General features: G+C 36.7%; 1 protein-coding gene across 1 annotated transcript in view; it reads left to right on the top strand.

Annotated features, from left to right (window-relative positions):
• Positions 1–3,034: 3,034 nt before the first annotated feature.
• Dcun1d1 (defective in cullin neddylation 1 domain containing 1) overlaps positions 3,035–25,167 on the top strand; it is a 38,352-nt gene continuing 16,219 nt past the window's right edge. Inside the window, exons 1-4 of the mRNA XM_047564833.1 lie at positions 3,035–3,300; positions 14,502–14,718; positions 15,821–15,989; positions 18,707–18,837. Coding sequence (XP_047420789.1) covers positions 3,298–3,300; positions 14,502–14,718; positions 15,821–15,989; positions 18,707–18,837 — 520 coding nt within the window. The 5' untranslated portion in view covers positions 3,035–3,297. The remainder of the gene's footprint in view (positions 3,301–14,501; positions 14,719–15,820; positions 15,990–18,706; positions 18,838–25,167) is intronic.

Raw genomic sequence — 25,167 nt, 5'->3', positions numbered from 1 at the left:
ATATTTATTTGTAGGGTTGGGGATTGAACCTAGGGCCTGGCTCAGGCAAGGTAAGCACTTTACCACTGTGGCATACTCTCAATCCTAGGTAGTCTTAAGACCTTTCTTTCTTTTATTTATCCAGCTATTACTGTGTAGCACATATAATAATTTACATAGGTCAGGCCCTCACTTTGACACTAAAAGCTCAAAAGATGTATATAACCAGGTCTCTGTCTGGAGCAGTGCACAGTCTGGCAGGGGAGGTGGTCATGGAGGCAAATGATTATCATATGATGTCATAAGTGTAATGGAAGTATATACAAGGTGTCATAGAAGTACTGAAGGAGAAACATGCCCAACTGCTGGAGTCCAGGGATGAGTCAGGAGAAAATCACAGAGAAGACCGTCTTTAAGTTGATTACTAAGGTCTTGGTAGGAAATACATTGTGGTGCTTTTAGAGAATAGACTGTAGTCAGATTGTTTGAATTTAAATTCCAGCTTTATTACTTACTTGTTGTGGAAATTTAGGCATGTTATTTTATGTCTCTGTGCTTCAGGTTCATCCTCTGTAAAATGGGCATAATAACTAGGCATAACTCAGAGGGTGGAATTGAGAATTATATGTGTGTGATCGGATTAGAACAGTGCATGACTTGTAGAAAACCCTCAGTCAGGGTTAGCCAGTGTGCCAGGGAGAGCAGAATGAGTGAAAGCAAGGAAACATCAAGGAGTATACAGATTTGGCTTGTTAAAACTGGAACATGAAGGCTGGGGATATAGCTCACTTGGCAGAGTGCTTGTCTCCCAAGCACAAGGCCCTGGGTTCAATCCCCAGCACCGCAAAAACAAACAAACAAACAAAAACTGTAACATGAGCTGCAGGTTGTATGGAGGGTGGTGGGGAATGGCAAGAATGACCAAGAGAAAGAATCTATGCCTTGCCAAAGAGGCTCATACTAAGATAGTCCTAGGAGAATTTACGAAAGAAATTAGGATTTGCATTACTGAAAGACAATTCTGATGCAGTGGGAAAAGAGCAAAGACCAGATTAGATAAGAGGCTAGCTGGTGAGACAAGAAAGGGGAGAGATGACAAAGGCTTGAATAAGGAATAGAAGGTAGAGTGCAGATTTAAAAGTTATTTAGGGGATGAAATTGATGAGACTTGGCTAACAGCTTAGATCGAGGCAGAGAGTTGTGGATGATTCTCAGATTTCTAAATTGGATGATCTGGTAAAAAGACCAGAGGAAAGAGGGTTGAGGGATAAGATTTTGGATTTGTTGAGCTTGAGGGGGCCTGTGGAATGAGTAGAGTTAGTGTTCAGGTCTGTTGCTTAGGAGCTGGAAGTAGGGGAAATGAGGCTCCTTGAGATATGGGCAGTACTAGCCATTGTAGGAATGTGAGAACATGACACAATTTTTATACAGGAAGAGATTAGGGATGATTCTGGAAAGCCCAACATTTAAAAGCCAAAAAGTACAGCCAATAAAGGACAGTGGCCACAGAGGAAAGGAGGAATGTAGAAAATGGAGTCCTGGAAAGTGATGGAAATTCAAAAAGGAAGCCTTAAAATGTAGGAGAAAGGTCAGGTAGAATGAGAACTCAGAACTGTCCTTTGCCATGGGCAATTTGGAAAAAAACAGCTTAACAAAACCCACAAGCTATTATACATTAGTGAAGTAGATAGAGCACAGTTGGGCAAGAGATACAGTTGAATCCTCTTTGTTAAGACCCTAGATGTTAGTTAATGTTTTAGGTCAACCTAATATTTTATGTTGCCAGATGAATTCCTGGAGATCACCCATGGATGGGATCCTTTCTCAGGCTTGCTGCATGAGGCAGATCTGGCCTGTCTTTGGAAGACTGTCTTCCCAGAGCTTAGCAAGAAGCTTACATTAGTATGCACATACTAAATGTTGGTGGAATTAAGGAAGGAATGGTCTGCAGGGGGGTAGAGATCTGTCTTGGTGGGAGCCCAGGGGGTTCTTACTACACAGCTGCTTCAAGGAAGTGTTAGGAAGCCCTCAGAAGTTACCAAAAAAAGGAGTTGATTTGATAAGCAGTTCAGAGTTGTTAAGATATGGGGGATCTGATACGTTGGGGTGGGGCGGGGGCAGTTTTGGTGATGACAACAGGTCTACTCCAGTTGGTCTTGTTATGAAACATACATAAACTCTTGCCCCAGTCTTAGATGTGATTTTATGAGTAGGGCTGCTATATTAACTTTCTTATTTCCTTTCCTTGTATGGGAAGGTGACTTCTCTCCATTAGGGTAACACATTTCTTAAGGGCAGGGAGCACTGTAAGTGAGTGTTATATTCCTTGCACCCCATGTTTGTTCACTTGATCCCCAGCTCAGAATCCTGGTGCTCCTCGGTCCCAGCAGACTTAGAACCCATGGTAGGTCATGTTTGGACTGTCCACCAGGAGACATCTACCTTCAGGAAAAAAAAAAAAAAAAAGGTCCCTTAAATATTTCCAAAACTTACCCTGGAAAGGTTGAACTGAGGAGCACTATTGAGCAAGCATTCGGCAGGCCCTGATACTGCAACTGTGCTTAGGTGGCTGGTGCGTGGCCTCAACTGCCCAGTCCTCCCGAAGAACTCTAGGGCTATCCCAAGGTTCTTCCTGTGGACCCTTCCATCTGGGAAGAGACTATCCCATCCCAAAGAGCTAGATTAAGATCTCGTCCGGCATGTTCACGTGGGGGAACTTGATGCAGTCCAGATAATGGAACTGGGAGTTGGGGCACTAGGACAGAGGTGTTTTCACTATTTCCTTCTACCTCCACCTTTTTTTTTGTACTGATGGGGAGGGGTGGTTTGGGATGGATCGAGTGCCTCATTCATTCCTTTCAGTCACTCCCAGCTTCGCAAGTTAATGGCCATCGCTTGTCTCCTCTGGAGCCCGTGTAGACACGACCGCCGCCGTCCGACGGCGGAAGGAGCCCCGTAGGAAGCGGAGGTGGGATGTCCCTCGGCGCCCCCACCCCGCCGCGCTGGAGACCGGCAGGCGCGGCGGGAGGATGCCGGCGCGCGAAGGGCGTGCGCCGCCCGCTCCTCCTTCTCCTCCCCCGCCCACGCCCCCCGCCCCGGGGACCCCCGCGCCCGGGGAAGCCCCGCGCTCGGCGCCGCCACCCACCCCCGTCCCTCCGCCTCCTGAGGCCCGGGGCTGCCTCCTCGGGCCGCGCCGGGGCCGCTCCGCACTGCGCATGAGCGGGAGCCCGGCGAGCCCGTGAGAGGAGCCGCCGCCGCCGCCGCCGTCCATTCGCTGCGGAGCCGGAGGAGGAGGGGAGAGGCCTGGAGGACACCAACATGGTGAGGCACTGCGGCCGCCCGCCGCCCGCCCGCCCCGCCGGCTGCGGCCCGGCGCTGCCGCGCACCCCGCCCCAGCCGCCCTCCGCCCCCTGCCCCGCGGCGACCCCGCCGCCCCGAGCCTCGGCCCGCGGCCTCCGTCCTGCTCCCGGGCGGGGGCTCTCTTACCCGCCTCTCCCTTCCTCCTTCGCCCCTTCCCGCCCGGGCGCCGCCGCTACGCGAGAGCCGAGGAGGCGGAGCGGAGTCGGGCCTAGTCGGGAGCCCCAGGGAGTTTGGGGCGCAGGGAATGACCCCGGTGCCTCTTGCCCGGGCCCTGCGCGGGTGGGGGAGGCGTTGGGGCGGGGGGAGGGGAGGGGGCAACGGCCCTGCCCCTGCCCGGCCCCCTCGCCGGCTCCATTGTGTCTGGCTGGGGACTGGGGTCCCGGGTCCTGGGTTCCGGGTGAGGAGCCTCCCCCCGCCCCGGAACCGGGCTTCCCTCTCCGCCCGGCCCCGGAGAAGGCAAGACTTTGCCGGCTCTTCTCTCCCTCCTCCACTCCCGGCTCCGGCACCCCTCCGGTCTCCCAGGCAGTTTTGCTTGGGGCGGGGTATCAGCCCTTTCCCTCTCCATCATTTCCCGATGTGTCCCATGCTTTTGGGAAAGAGTTTTACTGGCCTGTTGGTGGAGGTTATATTTACCTCTCTACTGAAAACAAGGGAGATTGCTGAACTTGGGGGAGGGGGTGTACGGAAGTGCAACCTGTTCTCATTTCATAGAATTAGGGAAAACAGACTTGCTGCCTTTGGAGTACCTATTTTATTTGCTTGGGGTGGGAGGAGTAATTGCTTTATTATAGCAGTTAAGGACCATTTGTGATTTTTAAAAAACAGTTTGTCAAACAGTTTCGTTTGGGGGGTAAAAGTCTTCCAAGCTTAAAGACCCTTATAGTCAAGTTGTTTACTTTGGTAATTACGTATCTGACTTTGTTGGACACTCTTTGTTTTTCAGAAGCGATGTTTGGCATTTTACAGTCTGAGCTTGAGAGGAATTCCTTGCAGGTTACTGTATGAATAGTAAAAATGATATTGTCCTTTTGCTCACGGGGAACATAAAGGCCTCTTTGAGGAGGGTGTATGTGCACCCCCGTGTTAAAGGAATGCCCCAGTATCTTTGGTTTTAGTGGATTATTTTCGCTGAAGGACTTTATCTAACCCCAACATCCCAACTTGTCAGTATTTTGGTGTCCTTACGGATAACTGGTCTAGTTTGCTACATATTCAAGGTTTCTATTCTTTGGTTAAGTTTCATAAAACTTTACAGTTTGTTAGAAAACTTTCCAATGAAGTACAGGTTAATGTTTGGATTGATAGTACAGTGTAAATTCAGAGTTCCACCAGAGACTCTGAACAGTTTCTAGTTTCTTAAGTATTTAAGAAATAAGTAAGTAAGACTCTCAAGAGTTTCCAGACTCTTGGCATTTGGTTGCGTATAACAAGCTTGAAGTAATGAAGTGCAATCCCCTGGTAAACACTAAGAGCATTGAAATGTGCAGTTTAGTATAGTCTCCAGATCAGCCACATCCCCTTAAATTCAGGGATCTGATGATCATCATCACTTGTTCAGGTATTCAGGATTGATGTGGTTCATATAAGAGTTCAACTTGTGTTGAAGCTTGTATGTTTCTTTCTTTTTTTTTTTTTTTGGTTAATAGTAAATTTGCTAGTTTTGAAACTTACCCATAAGTCATGTAATTATACTGGTGGTGACAAGATACCATTAATTTAGAAGACTGTGGCTGAACTTCCTTCATGTTACTAGGATTTTCTTGGGTGTGCTCTTGTTAATTTAAAAACTCAACATGGGCCCATAAATAATTTATAAAATATTTTATAAACTTTTAACTGTCTAGATAGTTTGGGGGCCAATGTTAATTTTTTTGGTCTGAATAGTGCAGCCCACTTCTACAGTACATATTATTATCAGTTCTGGAGCAAACTTAAATGATAGGACATCTGAACTATGTTCTGTAAGAAAAAAATACTTAAGTCAACTTACTCATCCTACCACATACACCAAAAATAATCCCAAAAGAAGACCATATAATATTTTTGAAAAGCTTCTAAAAAGGGTTCAAAACTAATTGGTTGCTTTTTTATTCATTTGTAAGAGGACTGGATTGGATTTGATGATTTCTAAAGTTCTACCCAGGTTATAATTTTATGATTGTAATAATTTTTATTAAATGTGTGAGTGTGTAGATTGTAACCTGTTAAGTTTTTATAAACTTAGCATCAGAATTTCTAGACCTGAAATGGCCTCAAAAATCATTTCATTTACTCCTCCCTACTTTTACAGAAGAAATTCAGGCTGAAGGAGGTTTTTAGGTTCAAATTTAAGATTTGTTGCAGAACTGAAAAATTTTCTCTTGGCCTCCATTTCCCCCATTTGTGGTACATTTAAATAAATATTTTAAATTACATGAAATCTAGAGATATGGCTGAAAATTGCATTTGAAATTATATTAAACAAAGGGAAACATTAGTACTTTAGTATGTTAAGTAAGAAAATTCAAATTAACAGTTGGTGAATGGTATTAAATACCATATTTTTAATGACTTCTTATAAATGTGTGAACTTTGAAATTTAAGATCATGGTTTCTACAAAAACCAGAACTTATAAATCCAAATGTGTTAAGTTATTCCAGGTTGTCTCTTCAGAACTTGTGCTTTTCTGTGCATATCCACAAGTAAATTAAAGGAGGGCCTTGATCACTTTCTTTGATTGTTTATTAAATGTTCACTCTGTGCTAAACACTGTTCAAGGCACTTAGGAGATTGTGTGTTTTTATGTGTGTGTGTTACACACACATTCACTGAACAGAAATCCCTGCTCTGGTGATGGTTACATTTTTAGTAGGAAAAGACAATAATGAACATAGTGCTTAAACTTTTTCACTGTATTAGAAGGTGTTAAGTGCTGTGTAAAAACAGTGTTAGGAAAAGGGTTTGGGAATGCTGCGGTGTGGTGGAAGTGGGGTTGCGAAATGGTGTCCATTCCACTGAAGACCTCAACTTTGAGTACACTGGGAGATGAGGGAATAAGTCATGCAAAAATATGATGGAGAGAGTTTTGAGGAGTACTGAGACCAGTGTGGCTGGAGCACAGTGTGTAAATGTATAGCTTTATGGAGCAAATGAGGTATGAATGCTAGGAAGTGGGAATAGGATGAGCATTGTGAGGATATTGGCTTGTTACTTCCAAGAGAGATGGGAAGTCACTGAAGGATTCTGGGTCTTTGTTTCTACCATCACAGTGTCCTATTACAATATCATAATTATTTTTTAAAACAACTTTTAAAAGACAAGACCCTTATTAAAGTTCTATTTACCAGGCAGCTTGTGTGTACAGTTTTGAATTCTATTTATGATTATCTAATGTTCAATAAAAACTAGTTGGTCATCAAGTTTACCTACCCACACTATGGTTAATAAAAACAACACACCAAAACCTCTTTCATGGATTGTTGAATATGCTCCAGTGGTTTTTATGTAGTTTAATGTCTATATGCAGAAAACTGGGCCTTTGGGGAAAAAAGAAAATTGACAGTTGAAAAGATACTATGTGCTTCTCAGCTTACAACTATTCTCCACTCCCATTTGTGAAATAGTATTACTACCGTCTTTTAGCATATCTGGAAATGTAAATGTAGTGGTTCTAGATAATTTGACCAAGGTAGATTAAGAGCTAGTGTGTGGCAGAGCACCGATTAGAAGCATGGTCTCTGGTTCCACACTTTATCTCCTCACCAACCCCCATCCATTCCTTTCTTTTAAACCTAGCAAGCACCATTTGGGTACAGGTGTGGAGTCTGATTTGTTTCATTCTGATTTCTCCCTTATATTGAATAGCAGCAGTTGTTTCCATATCAAATCGAATGATCTGAAATTAACATTTAGTGATGAAAATTACAGCACTTTTGTGCATACAGTAAAAAAGTTGGAAAGTAAAATTAATAGCATGTATTTTGTTTTTTAAGTTTTAAAAGCTCATTTGAGTCAAATGGCTATTTTGATTATGGTCTTATATATTAAGCATAAGGAAAATCTGGGGAAAAGCCCCCTTTTAAATTTCAGTATGTGATGTTTAAGGTGCATTAGTATTAGCCTTGACATTTGATGAGAGAAATAGTTCCAAATATGATTCAGTGCTTTGTGGACAGAAACAGGCTATCTAGTTTACCTATCCATTTTAGGTGTATGTCTCATACCATAGAATCAAAAATGCAAGGGGAAAAAAATGCCTCTAAAATCATCTTTCATCATTTTGTTGAATTGGTTTTATATAATTAGTGTCTATGTAATATATATAATCATTCACTGAGAATGATTTGGCCACTTTTTGTATTATAAAAAATTTGAAAGACCTTACTTTTAAATGCTTTTTTTTCTGTGCACAGAGATAAGTTGCTGAAGTACACAGCCCATTTCCTTGATATATTAGTGTATTTTAATTTTAATAAATATTTAGTGCTTATTATTAATAGGATCTTAGTATTTCTATTTAAGATTGAGTAGATATTCTTAGAATGGATTTTTTTGTGTTACTCACAGGCACTCAACCACTAAAACACATCCCCAGCCCTATTTTGTTTCTTATGTAGATATGAGTCTCACTGAGTTGCTTAACACCTCCCCTTTGCTGAACGTGAACTTGCAATCCTCCTGCTTCAACCTCCAGCAGCTGGATCACACGCATGCACCACGTTGCTCAGCTGGATTTAATTTTTCAGAGACTATTTATTCTCTTTATGAAAAAAATTGCTTAATTGTTGAATTCTAGCCATTGTAATAAGGTATCTGTTGAACTTTAAAAATCTCATTTAACCTCTTTGAGGTTTTTGTTTTTTTCTTTTTGCCTCAGTAATCTTTTCTTGTTAATTGACTGTTTCTTTGGAAATAGATGTTTGTAGAGAGGAAAACAAATTTGGTTGAAGTGCGATTTCACTATGTCGGGGTGGTGAGAAAATTGTTTAAATTTCCATCAGTGGGATACTCTATTAAAAAATATGTGAGGAAAAGTCTACAGAACCACTTTGAATCTTACAGGTATAAAAATATTTCTGAATTATTTTTTTAGGTGGATTATAACTATATTTCATTGTTTGTAATACATAGTGTATTATTCCATATTTGACTCATCAGTAGTATATTGCCTCTTAAAGAAAAGTTAATTTTTACTGTTATAGTGCAGGAAGTATAAGAATGATAAACAGCTTATGCCTAACCATAAGTAATTATTGTAAAGGTAATAATTTGAAAAAATACTGTGAGGGTTTTGTTTTTGCTTGACATTTGATATTGCAAACATTTCCTTATATTTTCTGGCCATAGTCTGCATATGTTTATGCATTTTCTGTTTCAATCCTTCTCATTGGAAAAGAAAACCTTGACTTTTAGTACTCCTGATTTTTTTTTTTTTTTTAACCTGTTCTCCAAAGCTATAGATTGTGGCCATCTTTTAAAAATAGACTAACAGGACCATAAACACATTTTTCTTCTTGTTTTATGTTGTCTTTAAAATAATCTTATCACCTTCACCTCTGCCACCCCCAACAAAACACTTAATAGACCTTCCATCCCCAAATTAACTTTTTAGTTAGGTTGTGGGAGAATGCTTAATGGGGAATTTTTAGTGAGAATTCAAATTGTTTACATTTGAAAAGGGAAAGATCAGTTATTTAACTTTTCCATAAAAGAAGGTGAAGAAATACTGCTTACAATTTCTGCCCCCCCCCACCCCCCAGTGCACACGTAAGTTAGTGGTTGCACTTTTGCCTTTTGTTTTCTGTTTCACATGAAGACAGTAGAATAAATGGAAAAACAGTTTTCTTTGAGACTGGCAGGAGAATTTCAGTCCTGGCTCTGCTACTACTTTGGATGAGTTTAAATCATGCTCTGAAGCTTGTTCCTCCTTATTTAAAATGGGATCAGTGAGACCGACCACCTTGCAGGGTGGTTCATAATTAAATGCCAACATAATGCCTAGCACACAGTAGAAGCTCAGATAAATATTATCTTCTAGTTTTCTGATTATGGTTATTATTTTTTTCTTTACTTTTAAAAAAAAACTTACTTTTTTCTCTGGATTTTCTTTCTTATGAATTTGTGTGCTAGTTACAGTTAATTCATGTAACCGTAACACCTTGTTTATAGAGGAAGAAATTTTCCCCAAATCAACACAGCAATTAAGAGGCACTGGTGATATTAAAATCTGCCAGTTTGAGCATTTGTATTCTTAACTGATGATGTTATATTGCCTCTTTGTGTAGGTATAGGGCAAAAGTAGAAGACCTGCTCCTACTTAGATTCTTAGCCTGACTTTTTCTGCAGTAGAACTTTTCCCCTAGACAAAAGTATTCCTAGGAGCGGGTAGTTTCATTAATTGAATAGATTTTTCCTACACTTTTGATGTGAGACCTATAAATCTGTGGGAAGACCTTTTTTGTAGATGAGTGTTTTTAGATATTGGTAACATTTGGCTATATTTGCAGAATACTATGTATCACATATTAAAAGTATGATTTTTCTAGACTAAAACCAGCTCTTGTAAATTTCATGTGAAGTTAAATTGTTAACCATGTGATAATCACAATGAGTCAACATATGTAGCTTATCCTGAGAATTGTGAATGATCATTGAAGTGTTTCACTGTTAAAAACATTGACTTTTATGAACTATATTCATCATCAAATAATTAGAATTGTATTTGAAAAGTAATTCTTGTGAAACTGCAAAGACCTGAGTATCTCTTTCTGAAGTTGAAATTGAAGGATGAGAAGATGAAAATTCAGGGTAATAGAAAAAAATCAAATGGATATTGTTTTTTTTGCTTTTAAAAAATATTGCTTACTTATTAAAATGATTTCTGTTTTGGAATTGTTAGGAATTAGTTACTAGAAAGTCATTTTCCATGTTAATTGTTTTTCCTAGGGGGACATACTTAGAGTAGGAAGACTTTATTAAGTTTACTTAAAAAAAAAAACAAACAAAAAAAACCTATAGGGCCTTTCTAAACCTCCATTCTTCTGTTCACAATACTTCGTAGATTTGGTGGTAAATTTTATTTGACTATATACTTGGCTATATCCAAAGCACTAGATTGATTTTTTTCAGATGAACTATTATTATCATTGATACTGGGGATTGAACCCGGACTTCATGCATGCTGAACATTTGCTCCACCACTGAACTATATCCCCAACCCCTAAACTGTTATTTTAAATGTCATTCTTAAATTTCTTGAGTAAAAAGAATAAAAATGAAGATGTACTAGATTTAAGTATAAGATAATAATGTGATGATAATCCAACCATTTTTATTTTGGAAGGTCGAATAAGTGCATATTATTATTACGGTACTATTTTTAACTTTGCTTATATTGATAAAAGTAGAATTAACATTATGTACAAGATGTAGCATTTTTCTTTTTTTTGCTAGAATTTAATCAAGATATATCTTGTTTTACAGTTTTCATAATTAACACTTTCGAATTTCCTTGAAAACTGGATAATATGTAGGTAATTTTAACACCTGAGTACTGAGTATGTAATGCTTAATTTTATTTAATGATCACTCTAGTTTGTTTGTTTTAAAAAAGTGTTAAACAGCATATACTACATTTGAGTGCTGAATCATTATAGTCATCACATGTTTTTGTACTTGGGAAGATCCCCACTGGGTTTGTAGTGGAAATAGAGAAAATCCATCTGCTTTTTCTTCCATCTCAGTTTTTTGTCCACCCTCTCATTACCCATAAGATAATTCTCTAGTTAGTCACCAAGATAATTCTCTAGTTGTCACCTTTTTTCTCTTCCTCAAGTTGATAAAATTTAAACTTTTGATGCCGTGCTATCAAAATCACCTTGCCCGGTGCACCTGGTAAAAGATGTGAGAGTTTTATGGTTCATCTTAATAGACTTGAGAAGACGGCAAGTACATGATATCTACTTTTGATACTACAGAATTGGGTGCATGAAAATTAGTGTTAACGTTTATTCTAGGCAGGGAAAGCTGACAGAAATGGTAAGAGAAGTGGAGCGTACTTATCAGACTTTGCAGGAATGGGATTGCCCATAACCCTTGGTCTATCTGGAAGTCCATGCTATCAGTTCTTTGCCAGGTATCGTCCATTAGTCTTTATGGTGTTGGAAATGGGTCACTCTGGTCTTTTTCTCAAAATATATTGATATTGCCACAGATATAGGAAATTGCACATAAACCAGTCTCATTTACATATGCATTATTTATTAAATATGCTTAAAAATAAGATATGACTTGAAATTAAATAATTCATTTGTTTAATTTTATTATTTGTGTGGGTTATACAATTTTTTTTCCTGGTTTGCAAAATTCTCTTCAAGTTTATTAATAAAGAAAATTGCCACAAAATAATGGAGACAGCTTACAAAACATCACAAATTAGAAAATTAACACAATTTAAAATCAAATCAGTGATTACTTAAGAAAACCACAAATATAATTCTGAATAGTTCCTAGGTTAGCATTTCAGGAAGTTTAGATGTACTAAATTCTCAGAATACAGTAATGTCCATTTTAGTGCTACCTTTCCCCATTATCCTGCGCCCAGCAAACAGTTCTCAGGCAGCAATCTACCATTGGAACTTGAATTTTTTTTTTATCCTTATTTTCCGATTTTCTAACATCTTGCTTTCTGTTAGGAAGTCATTAACAGTGAACAGCTCTTTTTGGCTTATAGAAGCGTCTCTAACTGTTTTTCACTTCTCTTCAAAAAAGATAATTAAAATGTTAGGGAACAGAGCACTGGGTTTAATACCATGTAATAAAACCTCAAATAAACCCGATTGTTGTAGGAGAATGGGGGGAACGTATGCAAAGAGTTATATCAGATTTAATTAAAAAGTAATTTCCAGGATGTGGATTGTGTTGGTATACTTCCCCGTTTATCTCCCTTTTCTACAACATTGTATAGCAGTCACTGATGATCACAGTGACCCTCAGGTACTTCTCTGTTCTTCAGAGAAGGATTAAAACATGTACCATATGACTCAAGGGAGAAAGGTATATGTTTTAAATAATTTTCAGTAATAAGTTGAAATTGAAATGACTTTATTTTCAGCCAACTAAGTTGCAAAAAAATTTTTTTTTTTTTTTTTTTTTTTTGGGTGCTAGGGATCAAACCCAGGGCCTTGTGCTTGCAAGGCAAGCACTCTACCGACTGAGCTATCTCCCCAGCCCCTGCAAAAATTTAAATTATCTTCCTTGGCATTGATTTCATTATAAGTTTATTGTCAATTGAATAATGAATCTCAAGGATGAGAGAGTTTTCAAAAGGGAAAGAACCCAAGATCTTTGAAAGCTGTGTTATATAATGGGATATAACTTACCTGGTGTCCAGGGGTTGTAGTTATTAGTGAAGTAGCAGGAAGTTAGTAAATTTATAGTCTTTAATTTTAATAGAGAACAAAGGTTGAGATTTTAATCTGTAATTCTAAACAGTAACATATTTACAGAGAGAGGAGTGTGGCTGACAGATCAGACTCCTGATCATAAACATTTCCTATTGCAAGAGATAGGGTTGACTTTCATAGGATTTTGCATAGTCTTATTTTTACTCTGTGATAGGTAGAAATATTTATATCTTTGGTGGTCTTTCTTGAGACTTTTAAACGCTTTATAAATATATACAGCAAGCAGTGTAGTTTATGGAATGCTTACTGGGGCAAGATGTTAGCTCAGTAGTAGAACACTTGCCTAGTATGCATAGCTATAGTTTCAGTCCCAGTTCTGGGGGTAAAATGATGACTAAGACTTGGATTTGTGAGAACTGTTTGCTTTTATATCATTCCTACTAGAAACCTGGGTGTTTTTTGTGAACAAATACCTTAATCTTCTGGGTGCTTTGTCATGTATCCAGGCAAGGGATTATAATTTGTGATCTGTATGTTTGGGCCGTATTAGAGATTTGGGGGTTCTTAGATATGTTGCTTAAACTATACAGTACCTCTTAATGTTTGCCTTACTCAAGTACTTCCCCCCCCCTTTACTTATCTTAAGTAGCACTAGAAGAACCTGGGACTTGGGGCGTGTGTGTGTGTGTGCGCGCGCGCGCGCGCGCGCGTTGGGGCAAGAGTTATAGTGGGGAGGCTGAAGTTGCACAGGGTGTACAGGGTACCAGCCTGGATGGAAGGGGAGGGAGAACATGCCCCCCTCCGCCCCCCCCCAACAATATTTTTGAGCTGGGTCTTGAGGGAGAAAACGTGATTCTTTTTTTTTTTTTTTTTTTTTTTTTTTTTTTTTTTTTTTTTGCGGTGCTGGGGATCGAACCCAGGGCCTTGTGCATGCAAGGCAAGCAGTCTACCGACTGAGCTATCTCCCCAGCCCGAAAACGTGATTCTTGATACTGGGAGAGTGGAGGGCCTAATTGCCCTGCCTCATTTTGTTTTGGGTTCAGGTCAGATGAGAAAAGAAACTGTCAGTATGGGGCAAGTGAAACGTTTGCATTATAAGGGCTGTTTGGAGAGAGTAAGAGCCTGTGCTGGGCTCTTTGCTAAGGCAAAGTGGTGATTCCTTCAGGGAAAACAGAAGAAAAAAATCTATTAAAAAGTAACTATTAAAATGGGAAGGATGCTTCCTATTTGAGTGAAAATATGAGGAAATTCTAGCCGTCAATTTTATGATTCCTGAATGGCACTAGTAGAAATGTAGAAATGTCTATTTCTTTCTTCTACTTGTTAAACATGACAAAACAAGGCACACACTGCTAGGGAACATGGAACCATAACAGACACCTGATTAACAAACACCTGTTAATCATATTTTTCCCATAGTCATTTGCCTGACTAGCTAGATAGATAGTGTCACCTTCTCTCCCCCATTCCTTATTTATCCTTGGAGTTCTGTGCTTGATCGGGGTTTTGAGTTGCTGCATGTGCTCAGGATCCACTTTAGGAAAAATGCTGTGCTTGAGCTTCTTTTGCTTGTGTACTCCTGTCTTTCCCAAAACTATACCAAATTTCATGTTTGAGAATTTTAAAGAATGTCTTTTTGATTAACAATATATCATAAATAAGTTTAGTGTTTTATGAGGAAAAATACTACTAAAAATGATTAGTCAGTCATATAGAAATACTTAGTCTTATGTGATTTTTACATAAAAGAGTTTCAGTTTATTTTCTGGTTTTAATAGAACAAGTTGAAATCATCGCAGAAGGATAAAGTTCGTCAGTTTATGATCTTCACACAATCTAGTGAAAAAACAGCAGTAAGTTGTCTTTCTCAAAATGACTGGAAGTTAGATGTTGCAACAGATAATTTTTTCCAAAATCCTGAACTTTATATACGAGAGAGTGTAAAAGGATCATTGGACAGGAAGAAGTTAGAACAACTATACAATAGATACAAAGGTGAGTATTTGCTTGTGACTTTAAATATTCTGAACCAGGTTTTCCAAATTATGGGCTTATTGTGAGAAATCAGATACTACACAGAATATAAATTGGGTGAGTGTGTTCAATAGAACTCTGCAGGTCTTGGAATTATTTAAGAGATTTGAGAGGAGGAATTAGTTTCCTCTTTTCACTAAATCTCATCTTGACTTTTTATTTTTTTCTCTTTTTCCTCTCCCATTGTCCAATTTGGGAATGGAATTGAGGGACCATTTTTTCTTCCCCTCATTTTTGTAAGGCTCAGCTGAACTAGATTTTAAGAAAACTTACAGTATAACTTTTTAAAGAATTAACAAGTAATGTGTACTTTAAAAGTTAAACAGGGCTAGGGATAGATCTCAGTGGTACTTGCCTAGGTAACATGTGCAAGGCCCTGGGTTTATCCTCAGCATTGCAAAGGGAGAAAAGTTAAATAGCATGTAATAGTTTATTTTTTCCTTATTCTTCTGATGTAACCAATATTTAATAGCCTTGTGTGAATCCCTTCTGTGTCTTCTATGTTTATGCAGAATATGTGTACAGTTACAGTTTCAAATATTTCTAAGAGTGGAATATGACATGTAAAACTCATGCTTCATCTGATAAGTAAATATTTTTTCCTTTAAACAATAGACATTGATATTGTTGATATTAAGAATATTATTGATATTCAGAAGTGATTGTTGTGATAAAATGAACAATAAGAGAAAAAAGAATTTCTATGTGTAGTACTGTTAATTCAGAATGTCTGCTTAAGGAAAATATGGATATGCTGAATAGAATCCCTTGCCCATACACAGGAATGTCTGATTTTCTGAAAGTGTATAGGTATTGGCCATTTTTCACATGAATAAGTGAGACTTTTAAAAATTAAGTGCACAACTACATATATTTCTCCTGTATACCTTACTAATGCTATTTAGAGGGGCTTAAAGGCTTTAAATATTGAGAAAACAGAGTAATTTTGCTTCATGTCTTTTGGTTTTAAAATAGAAAATAAAGTGTACTACCTTTTTCAGTTTTAGGAATATAGCACAATAAAGTATGGCACTAATTTGATGTTGCATTGTTATTTTTAAAGATCCTCAAGATGAAAATAAAATTGGAATAGATGGTATACAGCAGTTCTGTGATGACCTGGCACTTGATCCAGCCAGCATTAGTGTGTTGATCATTGCATGGAAGTTCAGAGCAGCAACACAGTGCGAGTTCTCCAAACAGGAGTTCATGGACGGCATGACAGAATTAGGGTGAGTATAGAACCATCATAGAAAATTAGATATAGTACTGTGAGGATTCGGGAACTGAATTATGTCATCAATTTTTAAATATAAATTTAAAATTTTTACTGACTCACAAACATTAGTCTAAGTAGAAATGGGCTAACAGGCTGATTCCTATGTTTAAACAGTGTTCTGGGCTTGCTGAGTTACATGTTTAATTACTATCACCTATTCTGTTTGCATTATATTTTCATCATTTGTTTTGAAGAGAGGTTCACTAGTATTAAATTTATTATATATATTAATATTTAACATGGAAAAGTGCAATGAGTGAGTTTGTAAGTTATTTCCTAGTGTGACGCTGTAAACTCTGAATTGACAAAATCCTAGAATTTAAAAACTGGAAGGTAACTTAGAAGTTACTAATTGCTTTTTGTTTCACTTATGCCTTGACAGATGATTAACTGAATGTCTTTGGATAGATTGAAAAGTTATGGGTAGAGATTTTACTTAGGACCTCTAGTTGCTTATTGAGATTATGGCTGCCCTTTCTGTTTTCAGTGGGCCACTGTTGAAATAATAGCTAACATTGAATATTATTATTTTTTAGTAACTGTGCTAAGTACTTCACCTACTTCTTCACCTACTTCTTTGTTGAGAGTAGTAATGTTTTTAAACTTTATTTTAGAGATGAGAAAAGTAGGATTCAAAGAAATTTCAGAATTAGGAAATATTAGAATCAGAATTGAACCCAGACACACTGTTTCTTGAGCTTGAGGGCAATCATAATTAGCAGGGTTCAATCAAGACACAAAACCATATCAGTAATTTGACCAGGGAAAATGTAATGAACTGTTTTACTATGTAAAAGAAAACTGTGACTGTAACAGAGGTTGTTATGTCTGTTACCACCCCTGTGGCTGAGTGAAGTGAACCAACCAGGAAGGAATTTATGAACTAAAGAGATAACCAGCAAGACTGAGATTCAGACCTTGAGGGGAGAGGGGGTGGCTGTTGCAGGAACAGGATGCCTGTGATGAAGCTTCCACTCTGGTGGATAAAAAACTGGTTAGAGGCCACTTATTGAGGAACTGTGAGAGTTTTCACTGCTGGTAGACACTGCTGGAACCTCTTCACACACTGAAATCATTGCCCTCTGCAGAAAGTAAGCTGGGGTAAAAGTTCCTTCTTCCTCTTCTGGCGTTTATGGCCCTCTTTTGGTAGAACCTAACATTGAGCAAGCTGGTGACAGAAATGAAGTCTCACAGTTAGTAACTCACTGTTACAAAGTAGGGCAGAAAAGGGTTGGTTTAAATCTGAGATATAATAAATTTAATAACTTGTCCATACCCTTTGTATAGCTAAAACCAGCCCTGTCTTGAACTTGCTGGAATTGTCTGTGCCAGGTACAGGTTTCATTGGAAGTCAAAGAAACCATGTTTTTCTTTTTCATTTGAAATTGAATTCATATAAAATGTGATGAATTCCAAATGTGGATAGATTTGTGGAGTCTTTAAGAAATGGAATATACCTATCATAAAGCTGTTATGAGGAAGTTAAGGCTGGTACTTGAACCTTTTCAGCTCTTTGAAATTTGAATGTTTTGCCAGTATAGAAAAAATAATTGATTGGAGATAATTCAGTTGGAGGTGGTAGGGGGGTTTACTTTGTGTATAATAGGAAGCAAGTTTTCAAAAGGAATGCTTCCTTACCTAGGCAAGAGATTATGCTTCCAGTTGGTTTGAAAGGTAGACATATGTTTAATTACCATGTAAGCAGTGTCTAGTGTGGTTTAAAATGTGTTTTGTAATGCTGTACATTCTTGCCTAGTCACCAAAACTGACTTCTAAAAGTCAATGTGTTAATAGTGAATTATGTGATTAAAAGTAATAACCCATTTCCTTTAAAAATAGTAATTGTTTCTAACATTTCATCACTCTAAACCTCCTCTTACCTCAGCTAATCCCATTTAAGGAGAGTCCCCTTGCACCATGTGCTTTTTGAGGTTTCTGTGACTGATGATCAACTCTGGTCCTAAATCATTAATTGCAAAATTTTTGAAATAAACAATTCACAAGTTTTAAGTTGTGCATCATTCTAAGTAGTGTGATAAAATCTCATGCCGTCCTGTCCTGCCTGGGATGTGAGTCTTCCCTTTGTCCAGTGTATCCACAATTGTATATACTACTCCTGTTAGTCACTTAGTAGCTGTCCGAGTTATCATATCCACTATCAGTATCCCAGTGCTTATATTCAAGCCACCCTTATTTTATTTAATAACATTTCCAAAATACAAGAGTAGTGATGCTGGCAATTTGTTTATGCCTAAGGAAAGTTGTAAATGCTTCCTTTAAGTGAAAAAGTACAAGATACTTTGAGAGCGAGAGTCCATTATCACTTAACTTTTTTTGTAATACTATTTTATTATTATTAATCTCCTATTATGCCTAATATTTAAGTTAAGCTTTATCATGAGTTTGTATGTATAGGAAAAAGGTTAGTACATGTAGGATTTGGTATTGTCCAAGCTTTCAGGCATCCACTGGGAGTTTTGGAATGTATCTCCCATGGCTAATGGAGGACTATGTACTTGTTTATGTCATGTAAAAAGATGAAATTCCAACTCTCTGATTTTTTTAAAAAAGAAGTTTTAGGAAATATAAGCCCTCATAGGAATAAATACGTGAAAGCTTAAACTTTATAGTGAAAAAGTTAACCTTTATAAACTTAATTTTATAATGTAGATGTGACAGCATAGAAAAGCTAAAGGCCCAAATACCCAAGATGGAACAAGAATTGAAAGAACCAGGACGATTTAAGGATTTTTACCAGTTTACTTTTAATTTTGCAAAGAATCCAGGACAAAAAGGATTAGGTAAGAATATTTTAAAGTTATATTTGATGTTTCAAATATATTTAAATACATTGATAGTATCACTTTTGTAATAGGCAGGTATGTGTTTTGATCATAAAGTCATTATGAAAATACCAATTTTAGGAAAAAATGAGAAACTGAACTTTTAGTTAGAAAATACTGTGCACATTGGATAATAGAGTATCATTATGAACCACTGATATTTTAAAAAATAAAAATTATATAGAAAATAATTGTTAAAATTCCACTGACATTTACTTATGCATTCTTTTATTCACTCATGATCCAGAAGACATTTTAGGATCTTAGGACCTATAGAAATAGTATTATTAAGGTTTCTGAGTCATTGAATACCCAATAACTTGTGTGTGTGTGTGTGTGTGTGTGTGTGTGTGTGTGTGTGTTTTGTTTGGGATCGAACTCAGGGCATGCACATACTAGGCCAGTGTTCTACCACTGAGCTATATTCCCAGCCTAACTTTTTTCTTTTTATTTGAAAACTAAGAAAGGATGAAAAAGAAAATGATTAACATATATAATTGTATTATCAGGAAACACTGTTAACAGTGAAGATCACCTTAACAACTCAACCACATAATCTCATTAATAATTTAGATCAACCAATTTATACTAAGTGTAATATCCATACTTGTGCTTTTGGGACAGCTAGGAGACATGAAAGTAAAAGATATACTTTAATTTACAAATTACCTAAAAGTTTAGGTAGTAGTAGATAATACAAAATAAATGGGTGTAAGGGTTTTAGAGAAAGGGAGGAATGAATAAAAGCAGGAGTGGTTGGGAAATGCTTTCTGAGCAGGTGGTATATGAACTCCTCAAGGATTTGGTATTTGACTTGATATGGGAAGATAAAATGTATTCCAGTGAGAGGATAGTTAGTAATAAGCTTAGCTCTTCTGTGGTTTGATTTCAGTGGGAATTCTTGTTTGGAGATTTAATTGGTGAGACACAAATAAGGCTAACTAAATAACCACAGGCTTCTTTTGAAAATGGGACAAAAGGTTTAAATTGGAGTATGTGGGAAATATGAACCTACTGAAGATTTTGATGATAGCAGTAACTACCATTTGTGAGCCTTTGGTGTGCCTGGCAGTGTGCTAAATAGTTTATACATTGCTGATGTTTGTCATGTTAGATGTAATGTTTAATAATTTTATGAGTTATTTTTTACTTTAGTACTTTGTCACTTACTGAGTGCCAGATATGCAGGACTAGAGTACCCGTGAGTCATTTTTTATCCGTAATTAGCAGATGAAGAAATTTAGGCACAGGAAGTTTAAATAACTTGGCCATTGATGGAAATGATTTTTTGTTTTGTTTTGCTGGGGATTGAACCCAGGACCTTACCCATAGTAGGCAGGCACTCTGCTGAGCCCTAATGTGAACTCTTGTACTAATAATCCTTTGTTATATTTTGGATTGGGGGCAGGGAAGTGTTCAGAAATGGATTTTATGAGTAGGGATTAGACTGAGGAAGTGATTGAAAACTAGAGAGGAAAGGATATATGTATAACATTTATTTATATTAGAGAATATAAACAACTGAATTAATTAAAGGTTTATAAAATATCTAATCAAAATTTTAATGAAACCTCCTGATTGTTCAATATAGGTTGGATTTTTTTTTTAATTAAAAATTTTAATTCACATGGAGTAGTCATGCATTTTTATAAGATGCAGTGTGACACTTCAGTACATGTATATGATGCATATTGATCAAACCAAGATACATTTTATTCTTACAGAAAATCCTCATTTTTCAGGCAAAATAAACTGGGATATCTAGAGTTGGTTTCTCTTATCTGTAGCCACCAGCTAACAGGCTATTTTTTCTGGCTGCTGCTTTTCCTTCTCACAAATAAAAATCTGTTAAAGTCTTGGAATTTGTGTTAAAAGAATTATTTTGTGGTCTTTAGAAATGTAGCACAGTATTTTGATAATATTAAACTTGAGTTGTTAATGCCAAGTAAAGGAACTGAACCTATTTCTTTGTTATAACTCTACCTTTTACAGGAGCACAAAATAAATGGTTTTGGGTGAATATGTAGTTTTGATGTTGAAACTGAGTTTTTAAAAATTTATGGTAAAAAAACAAATTTTTATAACGGATATTTTAATTGGAAATTTAGGTTACAGGAAAAATTGAGAAAAAGATTATGTGAAGATGCTATATTTAAAAATTTGTTTACTATCTAGTAAGTAAGAAAAAAGTGTAATGTTGCTTAATGGTTAAAGAATTCCTGTTTTGTAAGGTGAAGAGAATTCTGGAGATTGTACCTAAGTGTGAGTGTTCTTAACATTTTTGAACTGTATGCTTTAAAAGGTTAAAATGGTAAATTTTATGTTTCATGTATTTAACCACAATCAAAATAAATTATTTAAGAAAACCATAAAACATTGAATGTATAATAACAGAGTGAATCCTAATGTACAGTATAGACCTAAAAATGGTTTTATATTAATTCATCAATTACATAAAGTATACCACACTAAGATGTTAAAAATAATGAGATCAGGGCTGGGGGTGTGGCTTAGTGGTAGAGCACTTGCCTATCTTGCACAAGACTGGGTTTGATCCCCAGGCATCACCAAAAAAAAAAAAAGAAAGAAAGAAAGAAAAAGAAAAAGTGGAAATTGAGGAATGGGAAAGGAAAGGAGAGTTTTTGGGAACCCCTGTACTTTTTGCTCAGTTCTTCCTAAAACTAAAATATAGAATGTATTAATGGAAAAAGAAAAATATAATAAAAGGCATATTAATAGTTTCTCTTTGTTTTGCATTGGTGTTAGGTGTCATGAAGTGTAGTGATTTGCTTAGTTGAAAAACTTAATTAAAAAGCAGTTTTCTTGACAACTTTGTAAGAGTTCACAGGTTTCTTAAATTACAAGATTTTGCAGAGAGGAATTTAAAAAATCATAGAAGAGGTGAGGCCCAAAACAAATTGGCAAAGAGTTATAGTGACAGCATTGTGGTTTGTTTATTAATAGCTATCCTGGTTACAATGAGAGTTGGTGTTTTTCTTATTTTTTTTAATCTTTTTTTTTTTTTTTTTTTTTTTTTTTTGGTGCTGGGAATTAAACCCAGGGCCTTGTGCATGTGAGCCAAGCACTCTACCAACTGAGCTATACCCCCAGCCCTATTTTTTTAATCTTAACTTTCCTTTTTTTTTTTTCCCCCTTGGTGTTAAGGGGGAAACCCTGACCTCACAAATTAGCTAGATAAGAGCTCTGCCACTGAGCTGCACCCAGAGCTCTATATAACTTTATTTCTTGTGACAACAGGATAGGGTCCTTCGTCTTCCACCATGTTTCAGTCATCTGCCATTTCTGATAGTTGTTTGTATCTTAAATTTGAAAGGGATTCTTAAAGTCCTCTATAAAAGTTAACCTACCTAACATAGTAGTCCTACCTGATGCTCATTTAGTTTCTCCTTTTGAACATACAGGATGAACATTGTTTTAGAAAGTTGTCTATTCCTTTCACAAAATAACTTGTTATTGTTCAGTTCTTCCTTATTAAGCTAACATCTTTGTCTTTGTGACTTCTACCATTGCTCTTATTTGATCTTTAGTGTGCAACACAGAGGATGTCTCACCATTTGAGGATCACTATCATTTATCCCTTGTCCCTTTCTTCCCCCAGTTCAGCATTCTAATTTATTTTAACTGTTCTTCATCTGAGGATGTGTTTGTTATTCCTGTTTCTGTCCCCCCAAATACATTTCCAGTTAGTTGGTTTCTCTCAAAATAGAGCTTTTAAAACTAAACATGAATCTGGGCATGGTGATACACCATCCCAGCTACTCTGGAGGCTGAAGTAAGGAGGATTGCAAGTTTGAGACAAGCTTCAGCAAATTAGCGAGACCTTGTCTCAAAATAAAAAATGAAAAGGACTAGGGATGTGGCTCAGTGATGAAGCCCCCACTCCCCCCTAAAAAAGCTGAACATGATATTCCAGAAGGGGGCTGTTTAACAGAGAGTACTATTGGTATATTATTTTTTGTGAGACTGTTCATTCTATTAATTTTGCTAAAGATGATATTTTAATCTTTAGCAGCCATCGTCATATTTATAAGGACCATGCTGAACTTTTATTAGATTAAGTAAAGTCCATAGGTCATTTTATTGTGAATTGTGATTCAATTAAAATCTTATAACTGTGTAATTGATGTAAAAGATTATTAAACATTTTGATTATAGTTGTTTATAAAATATTATTAAACATTTACTATAAAGCTAGGTGCAGTGGTGCTTGTCTATAGTCTCATCACTCAGGAGACTGAGGCAGAAGAATCACTGGAACCAAGGAATTCCAGGCCAGCCTGAATGATGTAATGAGACCTCCCGAGTCAAAAAAGAAAAAAAAGATTTTTTTTACTTTAATGTTTGGAAATGATTTCAGAGTGTTTAAAAGAGCATTTTCATCTATATAATCTAATTTGGTTCTCATAACCCTTTGATTTAAGTAAAAATCATTATTAAAATACTCATAGACTGATGTTAAAAACATACAACTTTATAGTTGGTAGAACTAGGACTAAATCTCAAGTTACTTATGACTACATTGTGTATGCTTTTTGTTATGTTATCTTGTTCTAACTGGGGATTTCTAAAAAAAAAAAATAATAAGGCATTGTGAATGTGACTTTTTTAAGCATCATTCCATCTACCCTAGTGAGTTGGTAACATTTTGTCCCCCTTAGGGACTATCAATTCATTTCCATGTTCATTCTGCACTCATTGTTTTTATGAAATTCCACATTGCCATTGTTGATTTTTGTTTGAAAGAATGACATTGGAAAAAATAAAATAATAAACTAAAATAACAAAAAATAGAATGATTTTGGGAGTATCTCTTTGCATTTTAAATTTCTTTAAGAACTTAGGATTCATTCTCAAGTTTCTCAGTTTTAGGAAACATCGTTTTTAGGATTTATCCTGAATTTGCTCTTTTCCAGTTCTCCAGAATCTCTGATAACTTTTAAAAATTGTTAAAAATTAAACTAATATTAAGGACTAAATTATTGAGTACTATTGTAAATGTTTTATATGCATTAAGTCAATCCCACAACAACCATTGAGGGTAGGTACTGTTGTTTTTATATTAAACTGAATCACAAAGAGGTCAACTTCGTTGCCAGAGTCACAATAACTAGGGGAAGAGTTGGTGTTTACTAAAACTCATGCTCTGAACTACTGTGTTCAACCACCTCTTGTCTAGTAAGGCTATTTTCTCTTTGTCATGCTTTCTAAATAGCATTTTGTTCTATAACGGGAATAATTGACTTCCTTTTACAATTTAATCTTACATATGTCAGTTCTAATTTATTACTCTTTTTGGGACTTTTTTTATTCAAAAATATTTATCAACTGCTTACTCAGAACCTGGAATTAGCAGCATCTTAAATCTTGTCTGGGGGAGTTTGTGATGTCTTCAAAAGATAATAGTTTTTGAGCCTGATGGATGCATATTTTCAAGGCCAAAAGAAAAAAGAAGCCATTTCAGGTGCAGGGATTAGTATGTTCACTGGTCAGAGGTGAAGTAGTTCCTTTGAGGATTTGCAAGTAAGTTTGTTTGACTAGACATACAGATATTTTCTGAATACAACAGGAAATCATTGGAGAATTTTAACATAGAAGTAACAATAGATTCATGCTCAAAAGCCCATCTCTAAGACCTGTGGTCCTTTTAAAAGGAATAGAAGGATTTGAAGAAGAGATACTGATTATGGAGCTATTGCAGGGAGTTTGCTATAACTGAAGAGTACCCTAATCTAGGCCCTCCATTGGGGATAAGAAATACATTTAAAATGTACTTAAAAGACAAAATGAGAGTGCTTCTATTGGATGTGTGAGATGAGGAAGGAGTGAGTCTTCCTCAGGGAATTTCATTCAACACCTTTAGTGATTATTTGGAAATCTGTAGGGTTGTTGTTTGTAGTCACAATGACCAAGGATTTGCACTGGCATTATAGGGGTGCTGAATGACCTACAGTGCATAGAATATTTCCTTACTGTCAGAAAGACATTATTTTTCATTGAGAAACATTGTGGAGTATAGTGGCATTCACTGAGAGTGAAAGGAATAGCAGTTCTAAGGAGATAAGATAATGAGTTCATTTTTAGCCCTGCTGAGTTTGAGTTGTTTTAAGTACCCAGTTGAAGAGTTAGATAGCTATGAGAGTCTATCATAATTCAGAGAGTTTTCTAATTTAGTGATCATTAAAGGTGGTTGAATATACCACATGAAAAAAGGTATAGGTTTGAAGATCTGCTGAAGAAAGTAGAAGTGGTTGTTAATTAACACACACC

Source organism: Sciurus carolinensis, chromosome 9 (genome assembly GCF_902686445.1).
Source record: "Sciurus carolinensis chromosome 9, mSciCar1.2, whole genome shotgun sequence".
NCBI lineage: Eukaryota > Metazoa > Chordata > Mammalia > Rodentia > Sciuridae > Sciurus > Sciurus carolinensis.
Note: the sequence above shows the minus strand (reverse complement) of the source record. Positions and strands in the feature narration are given on the sequence as shown.